This window comes from Mizuhopecten yessoensis, unplaced genomic scaffold (genome assembly GCF_002113885.1).
Source record: "Mizuhopecten yessoensis strain PY_sf001 unplaced genomic scaffold, ASM211388v2 scaffold10227, whole genome shotgun sequence".
NCBI lineage: Eukaryota > Metazoa > Mollusca > Bivalvia > Pectinida > Pectinidae > Mizuhopecten > Mizuhopecten yessoensis.
In genome coordinates this window covers 662,265-672,407 of record NW_018408441.1, presented here as the reverse complement: position 1 = coordinate 672,407, position 10,143 = coordinate 662,265, and the positions used below count along the sequence as shown (strand labels likewise).

General features: G+C 34.9%; 1 protein-coding gene across 1 annotated transcript; it reads left to right on the top strand.

The window, feature by feature from the left end:
- The first annotated feature begins 6,007 nt into the window (after positions 1-6,007).
- LOC110459832 (UDP-glucuronosyltransferase 1-9-like) lies at positions 6,008-9,342 on the top strand. Its single transcript, XM_021512285.1, has 2 exons — positions 6,008-6,068; positions 7,144-9,342. Exon 2 carries the CDS (start codon positions 7,148-7,150, stop codon positions 8,708-8,710), a length of 1,563 nt encoding a protein of 520 aa, XP_021367960.1. The 5' UTR covers positions 6,008-6,068; positions 7,144-7,147; the 3' UTR covers positions 8,711-9,342.
- Positions 9,343-10,143: the final 801 nt, after the last annotated feature.

The following is a 10,143-nucleotide window of genomic DNA, read 5'->3' as shown; positions in this document are numbered from 1 at the left end:
GTTTTAATCATTGTTTCATCGCATGGATTTCAGCTTGATGCTGTTCATTGAAGAAATTATTTTGTTTCTTTAAAAAGTAACCAAAGAATACCAAAGCGTTAACCTAACCGTAACTGGAACTCAAAATCGATAGCACTAGGGCAGACTATGAACAAGGTCTAATTGGACCCAGCGAGGCACCGCCTGATAGATTAATTACACGTGTGTTACAGTATAACCCTCGTATCATGTCTGTGATGATGGTGACAGTGTGAATGTATATAGAACAATACTGTACATGTTCAGGGGGATTAAAACTTGTAGAGCTGCTAGAGTGAACAGCCTCCGAGTTCTCTGTAACATAACACATACCTCAGCCACTTTTCTGTGTAATGCTCACAGCAAATATAAATAAAGCTTTCCAAACAAAAAAGGGCGAAAGCTCATTGAGCGAAATATGTTTTTAATATGATATACACAATATCGGCTTGTCATTGTACGTGTACAGTCATCACCGTAACGAAACGGGAGTGATACTGCTGCGCAGGTAAGTCACCAAATCCTGCAATGAACATACACTTAATTAACTTTAAACGATATTTCATAGCTGCATGTCCGGAGATATACTCAAATATTAAAATTGCCATATATTAAAATCAATCTTTAACGGTATATTGCAATCTCCAACAGAAATACTTACAATCAGATGCAAGAAGTTCACGTATTATATCTTTGAAAGTAAGGATACCAATGCCAAACTCGGCCTATATATATATTATAATTCAATACCATGCAAAACACTTTGAAATATACTATTCTTTTTAACGAATATTTAGCATATTGCTTACTGTCCAAATACTTGTGAAACACTTCCATACCCTTTTATGAAATATATATAACTTACTTGTTCATTAAGAAACACAAAATACTAAAGTGTATGGAGTCGACGTTCTCTCCTGGCCAGGTATTGGAACTCAACGCCTGTACCTGGGAAGGTGAAAATTACATCGATGGATGCAATGTAACCAAGTGCATTTATAACAAAAAACGTACTTATAAAGAAAGATTCGTTGAAGCGTTTTTCATGCTGTCCAGTAAGCGGAAAACAAGGACCAGGAACGTGCTGCGAATATATTAGGACGACCTAAATGATTGCTTAACACTTTTTCAAACAAGCTGGTATGAGACAATAACGTATCCTTGTTTTGGTTACAAGATAGAAAACAAGTCAAGAAAATATCTTTTATTAGTTGGTTGTATCATTCAAAAGTTTAAATATTTTGTCAATAGCGAAATGGGAGTTGAGTAACGAATTATTTTGTAAAAAGAAATATAAAGAAGTTTATTGACCAATCAAATTGGAAGGAGGAAGACGTCCTCCACGTCAGAACCTTGCCACACTACCTACTGCTTACTATATCTAACCATATTACAATTTGATTTGTTCTTGTTCCGAGCATCAGGAAGGTCATTCATTGTAGTTATTCTTCAATTGTCACGAAATATACTTTTGACTTATAATTAGTCATTTTTGTCAGATTAACTACATACCTGTGACATCATGCATTAATTCATCGTGTCGAGTGCACTGGTAACTCCCACTACGCTCAACAGTGATCTGTTCGTATACCATTGTATCAAAGGTAATGTCACGGTTAAGTGGACTGACGACAGGAAGGCGTCTGTCGCCAAAGCACACATCATTCGTATCACCAAGTAGATGTTACTACTGGCAGGAATCGTCACGTAGTTATGTGTGCTCTGATCCCAGGCTCCCAAACAAATGTGATGTATAACTTATGACTTAAAATCACATGCAGATAAAGAAGTCATTATGCAAACAAAGGAAATCATTACACTTTAAAAGAACATTTTTACTTCGATCAATACACTAATAAAATATTTTCCAGGGAATGGAGATACTGATGTGAAAACCATCAATGACAGATTTATACTTGATGTTTTAGATAGTTGGCATGTTTCTCTGATGCTTTCTAAATTGGCATTAATTAACTGATTAACCTAGTGGCGGTAACAAAAGCCCCATTATTTCTGTAGATTGAAAACTGCATTAAGGAAGCAAGTTTTACAAATAACTAATCTGTGTTATATTAATTTATAGCTTAGAACAATCTATAAGCACTAGTAATTAAAATCTGCCGTGTCTTTTACCGTGTTTAACCAATCACGTATTGACTTTGTACTTACCACAGACCCAAGTCAGAACACAGACCAACACTCCAATAGTACATACATGTTATCAGATGAGGTCAACAACAATGTTATGCTGATATGTTGTATGTTGATTTCCCTTTTCAGGTGATCACGCGCTTACTGACAATGGCATGAATCACATGGTGATGTGAACACTCTTATTTATTTGTATTTCGCTGGATGACTTTTGATGAATATGCCATTTTGAATAAAATTACTATTTCGTTTTGTAACACATCTAACTGGATCATACTTTTGTTCAACCTAGATTTCCAAATCTTAAACAGGTGACTTATATTGTAGGAAAGAATATAAACGTGTTCTGTAGGCTAATCTTCGACAGCGTCCGTTAAAAAAATTGGATATCTTAGAGATGATGAATGATTCTTTTCGACATTTGGACGTTTACAGGCATAGCTTGAAGTATTTTATTACAATCGATTCTATGCTGTCTACGAAAAGAACCATAACAGAAAGTCCTCTACCGTGAATTGCTGCTTCGACCGTTTATAGCCAAAATATTAAAAACCAAATAGTTGCATACAAAAGAGAGAAATCTCTATTTTTAGCATACGGTAGTATATGTATTTTGAATGATTTCTATGATTCATAATGATTGATATTAGTGATGAGGCACGATTGTTCCAGCCTACGCAGCTGTAAATGAGTACGTGGCTGGGAAGTGCTAAAATATTTTAATGCTAGCTCTGAGCGCCGAAATGGCAGCACTGGCTGTATACTCCCCGGGGAATTGAGAAAGATGTTGGCTGGTTGCAAAGGCCCGCTTTGAGACGACCAACGTACTAGGTTGTGATAGAGCGGTATAGAAGAACCTCGAATTATTATTGTTATCATTATTAACTATAAGAAATAGTTGAACCTCTGCTCCAGATGGAGCGTTATCAGTCATGATACATATGCATAGATTAGAAAAAATAATGATTTACTTAAACTTTCACTGATTACGTTTAAAAGCATATCACCAAGACCTGGCAATACGTAAAAATGTTTGATTATATTTTGCTGTGCATTTTTGCTTCAGGAAACTGCAGAGTGATATGCTCTTTTGCACAGTATGAGCTTACATCGATTTGTACAAAATAGCATACCATTTTATAAAACGCGTAATTAGAATGTATTTAGTGGTTTATATATACCATAAGTATCGGGATATATCATTCCTGTGTATTTCTGAAATTAAAAGCTAACAACTGTATAATAGAGTACTATTCGGTAAATAACAATTCTGCTTTGTGTAGCGGGTTGCATTTAACCTATAAATCGCGCATATGTTGCCAACGTTCCCGAATCAAATTTAATCGCCTAAACATCTGGACCATAGATAGTCAATCATTAATGCATATTTAATAACGACATATTTAAATACAGGTTCATCGACACTGTAATGGACAAATATTTATCCTTTATGTAGAAAAGACATAAATACATGATACCTCGCTATAAAAGTACAACAAAAACATATAATTTATAAACATTATGCAGGATTCCCATGACAGACGCTGACACAAACAACCTGATAAAAGTGGATATACCTAGTTACCCACAGTAACTACAAGTCCTCGATAAAATAGCCTGTTCGACAGTTGTCGTCTCACGAAATTCAACAATAACGCTGTCGACCAAAAACAATGTGACACTGTGTTACGCTTTTATGATATCGTTCGATAAAGTACTAGTTTCTTTCCTATTGACAGCAAGACAGTTTTAACTTTGTTTGCAAGTACAGTATTATAGAACAGGGATACCAAATTTTCAAATTGTAAATACCTGTATTTTGTTTTTTGGGAGAATGGTGGTATTCACTAGTCTCTTAAATATCAACCTTTCCGTTCCACCCCATTTGGTTACGGAGTTTTTGTTTCTGAGCTTCAAAAACTCTTTCCTTTGATTTGGTGTCTTATTAGTTAATCATTACCTTTCGGGGTTGAGTGTATTGACGCCTAGTGTCTTTTTTATCTTGCAATTCGTTAACAGCAACGCTGTCAGTGTCAGCAGATTATTAATGATTATAAAACAGTTGGTAAGCTCGGGGCAGGTCGTGCCTGCAGCCTTATCATTATTCAGTTCTAGCTTAGTTGTTATAGTAAAAAAATGGAAAACCTGCCAAATAGACATGACGTGATATTTCATTATATCACACACACCAGGCACTTATCTGCATATATGATACTGATGGCCTGTCTAAAACCAACAACAACAACTACAACAACAACAACAACAAAACCAACAACAACAACAACAACAACAACAACAACAACAACAGAATACAAATGTGTCAACAAAACCGTAATTAATTCGAACTCAAAAACGATATAAAGATTCTTCCTCAAAGTGAGAACTGAGTAAGTCATAACGAAACAGCAAAACACACTAATGACAATAATAATACAGGAAACTTAAACATTCATATTACAGAAAGAAATAGCATACATACAACATGTATTTCTCAGGAAATTGTGATAAAATATGTCCATAGTTTTCTGTTATCTGCATCTCTTCAAGCCCGTTATTGCAAGTTTGTCTATCAGCAGTCGATATTTATCATAGTTATGATATTCGGAGCGATAGCTTAATAGCAAATCAATCGCGAGGGTTTTTAGGAAGCAGGGTTTTTGCTATCAAGAAAGGGAAAGTTCACCATTGGAAAATCGAAATCATTACGCTTTACATTAACTTTAGCATAGTGACAGGCCGTGGAAAGTCAGAGTGTAAAACATTGATCAATGCCATATTGAAAATATCAAAAATGCTTTTTACACGAACTCTTTCAGACATTATAATCACCTTAAGACTGGGGCTTGATGTTGCTTCGAGGTTAGGCTATGTACTCCTGCTTTACTTTGAATATAAGTAAAAATGACTTTGGGCTAAGTGTGGAAACAAATTTGGTTTCAGTCTGTACAACATCTTAATTAAAAAAGACGACTTTTGTATCCTTACAGTAATCATTGTATCGGATATATGTCCTTAGCATTTAAAAAAAAAAGTTGGATGAAAAGGACTTTATTATATTATTGAATTTAAACAGATGTTCTTACAAAAGAAGTCACAAATTATAAAATCCTGTTCTTTTTCTTATCGATTCACATATAAAAAATATGTCTAAGGCACGTAATACAATGGCTTAATGTATTGATGACGACTTACAGCGAAAATGAAAAAAATGATACAATTTATCAACTATTTAGCTCATTGGCATTATTCTTTACACTGTTCTATTTATGTTACAATATTTGCAATGTTTTGACCGATCCTGTAAAAAGTTGTTCCAGGCAAAGGTGACTGTCAAATGCCGCAGTCAGGACACCTACCAAAAAACTTGATATCTTTTTTCTTCATTAACATTCTTTTTCTGGAAATTTCATATATACTTTGTGATTACTTTGTGCTTTTAGGCTATTTTTTGTATCATGAAATAACGGCAATGAGGGATGCCTAAATAGAAGGAAAGAAGGAAACTATATATCAATGTATCCAAGGTGGTCCTAAAGGTTATGACTGTTAGAGGGAAACAAGATCGATCTGAGTGCGATAATGTCTATGTATGTGTGTGGCTATACCATGATTGCCGCAACAGTGCTACACATATAAAGATGTTTTTAGCATCCAATGAACGATGAAAGATGCATGATTAATATATACACTAGATTATAATGTTAATGGATTCTGATTTGGGCTAATATAAAATATATTATGTATATTGTCGCCAGTAATAACACATTATTCGTCGGGTCAATTTTTCAAGGTCAACTTTGTGTATAAAACAGACAGCAAAAAATCGTTCACTGCCAGTTGCCGTTATAAAACCTATAGGGACCGGAAACACCATTTTTATATAACCAAAGGCTGTCTGGGTAAGTGAAAACCAAATAATAATTTGTTACTCTATGGAAATATTATCATACCAAGGCTTATCGATTCGGTATGATACTAAACACTTTTTAGCAGGTTAATTGCGTGATGACAGGTCATTTGTATTTACGTTATTTTTTCTTGTAGACATTTGTTTTGTATTGTTGCATCCATTTTAGACATACTTGTACCATTTGATAGGTCCTTTTGTAAACCTTATTATATACATATTTATTATGTACAATATGTTTTATTGCTCGAATAATTCTAGAATAGTTTATACAGACTACTGAACAACAATAACCAGGTAAGCTTATGATAGGCAATTTCATTTTTTTTTTTTTTTTATTACGAGGGCACAACCGCTTTGAACTATGATTTGACCCATACATTCGTGCTCATAGTTCAACAACATAATATTTACTTTCCCAAAAAAACATAATTCATATCAGAATGAAATGCATTTCATTTCAATCACCGGAAGGAAATTGAAATTTGTTTAATCACAAGTCAAAAATTCAGAAATGCACTACATTAATGTGTAACGAACCAAAAGCATTATCTTTAGTCTTAGGACGGTGTTCATGCTATGTAGGCGTGACCTACGTACATTTATCAGTCATAATAACCCTTCCTTGTTTTGTTTTATATTCATTCGAATTAAATATGATTGTATCCCTTCATAGTCACACATTGCAACTGTTTTTAAGACAAAAAGCGACTAGAAAAGTAAAATAACATAATACATTACAGTTATTGTTGGAATAGCTTGATAAATAATGGCTCAGGTCCTTCTGACGATTTGGCAAGTACCTTACTGCTCATATTAAATAACAGTCGGCAAATATGTGCCTCCGGGAAATATGAACTCTACAATGTTTTTTTTATTTGTGAACAAATAGATAAAAGTATAGCAGGTTTTTCTATATTTACCGATGGATTGACATTGGAGGAAATATGAAGGTTTTTTCCCGTCCTAGTCCTTTCGTTAAGTTTCCGTTTGTTGGATGCGAATGTCGGGGATCGTAAATGTTCTTGTTGTGACTGACTATAATTTAGACTGATTTGTTGTTGCAGGACAATGTTTCTCCTGGTTCTGATATCATGCGTTCTACTTGTAAACCACGTTGATCCAGGTAGTGCAGAACACATTCTTGTATTGGCGGTACCAACCTTCAGCCACACCCGTAACCTCATGAATGTTGTCCACTATGTGACTCGAACCTATGGCCACACAGCCACCGTCGTAACATCAACACTGATAGCTAATAAGTTGAAACTTCGGTCTAACGCTGCAATCGATATTATCATTTCAAGTGTATTTGACAAAGCAGACTTTAAGGGCGCCGAGACAACATTAGCTAAAGAGATATGCCACTTGAACATAATCGGTAAAACATCAAGCCTTTCAGAGCAAGTAAACATAGTAAAGGTATGCGATGATTTTCATAACGACACGTCACTTCTCACACTTCTTAAACATAGACAATTTAAGTTGGCAATTGTTGACAATATTCCTCTAGCCGAATGCTTTGCATCCTTGGCTTATAAACTTGCTTTGCCCTACATCTATTTTGGAGTTCTGTATGACCCCGTGAGGATGCGGATTCCATTTTCTCCAGCATCAACTCCTTTCTATCATCGGTTTGTTTTGAGTGACACAATGAGTTTCTCTGAAAGAGTACACAATGTTCTAACATCTATTGTGATGGAAATAGCTCCTAGCTACCTAGTGTCAATTACAAATATCGCCAAATACACGTCAAATAAGTCAACAATCACAGCAAACCAGTTGACGTCGAAGGCCTCTTTTCATTTAGTGGAAACTGACTTTCTCATTGACTATCCCAAACCGACTTTGCCTCACATTGCATTTGTTGGAGGAATATCTACCCAGCCGTCTAAACGTTTATCGGAATTGTTTCAGACATTCATGGATTCGAGTGTGTATGGTGCTGTTATCGTGTCGCTAGGAAGTGGACTGAATGGTTTCCCTCAAGAACGAATTGATACTTTTGTCAAAGCATTTAAACGACACACTGACTTAAATTTCATCTTAAAACATGGCAATTCGGGATATATAGATAAAAATATCATGTTTTCACCCTGGATACCACAAAATGACCTTTTAGGCCACCCTAAGACTGTTGCATTCATGACTCACTGTGGAAACAATGGTCAATTTGAGGCCTTGTATCACGGTATTCCGATGATAGGATTTCCACTGTTTTCCGATCAATATTACAACTGTGAACGTATGAGGCAAAAAGTGTATGGCGTTGTACTCGAATTTTGCACATTTGGTGTCAATGACATTGAGGAAGCTTTAAGGAACATTACAACACAGAAACGTTACATACGGACTATAAAGAATGCGTCAACGATATTCCGTGGTCGATCTGAAAGTCCCCTACAGCATGCTTCATATTGGGTAGATCACATAGTTCGATATGGAAACAAGTTTGTCCATTCGTACTCGGTAGACATGCCCTGGTACCAGTACTATCTTCTAGATATTCTTATGTTTGTGGGAATGGTCTTGTTTGCTGTCGTTTACACAGTATATGTACTCTTTGATAAATGGAGGTATATCTATTGTCGGAGGAATGGTAATGGTCTGTTTAATAAGATTAAAAGGAACTGAAGAGATCTTGAATACAAGCTTTGCTATATTATTCCATATTCGGACGACTTTCCATCAATCTTGAAATATCTAGACAGTTTTGTTAGTTAAAGTGCGGTGATGGAATAATTAATTTGCTATTTTCTTCTTTGTAGGGTTTTTATTGATTGTAATATACTCATTTGTTAGTACAGTACAATATGAAATAAAAGCGTTTATCGTAATTAAAAAGAAATTTCGTTATTTATACATTAGCGGTAAAAATATATTTACACGTAGATACCATACTTGGGATGCTTATTTTTAAATGAGGCCGTTAGTTCATTGTATGAGTATAGACGCTAGAGTGATCATCAAAGTGAAGTGTTTAAAGTAGCACGGTGTAGACCCAATATCGACAACAACGTCACAAGCTTTGATGTTACTGTTATGTCTGCCCATTCAGAGGAAATACAACACAGGCTGTAGACGTGACTGTATATAATAAGTGTATTGACATGGAATACATGTCCGACACACGACTGTTAAACAGCGACACTGTCAATAAAACCAATGGCAGACATTATTTTCCGGTGATTAATGTAAAGGTCGTATCAAGTTTAGCAAATAAAAGGATATATTAGGTTTCCAACTCAGAATTCATTATGATCCATGCCAACATAGCAGAATTCGGAGAAATACAAAGGTTAATATAATAATATTATAGCAATAATACTATATTGTAGATTTACAAAGTATACATTTATTGGTCAAATGTTGAGCAAGAAATCAATTGAAATGTCTTATTTTCATGTTTTATCAAGTATGGAAAACAAATATAGGAAATATTTAAAACTCCTCTCTTCAAGTTGTTACAATACAGCCAATCCGGATTGATTGTTGCCAATCTCCAAACGGTAACTCTTTGCAATCACCTCTTTGAAGTTCGAGATGCAACTTTGTTTGTGTATGTGACAAAAGCCATGTCCCCTCTAGTACTATAGTTGACTCAACACAATCATTATAGTTGGACCAAGTCTATAACGTTTTAATTGGTGAGACTTATTCACAAAACTGCTGAATTAAAACTTTGTTGCTATTTCTTTGATTTTCGTCGCTGTCAGTCTTATTTGCCCGCTTTTTATCAATGGATGACCGATTATTTACCGTCTACCTGATTCTGTGAATGGGATAATTTTTATACATTACGAAGAAATTGCTGCGTGTTTCCGTGAAAGCCCCTGATACTTGTAATCACATATTGTTTTCAATAATACATGTATAACTGTTATTAAATATTAAATTACGATCATACAATTTACAATCATTTACAAGTGTACCTGTGACCTGCAAAAGTATGCATCAAGACAACGGATGAAAGGACATGTCTGACTGTGAAATGATGAAAGAAAATAGTGAAATTAACCTCAACCCTTTAACACATAATAGATATGGTCCGAACTAAAGAACGTTTA

Excerpts from the sequence above, each read along its gene's own strand:
- LOC110459832 (XM_021512285.1), top strand. The coding sequence starts at position 7,148 with ATGTTTCTCCTGGTTCTGATATCATGCGTTCTACTTGTAAACCACGTT.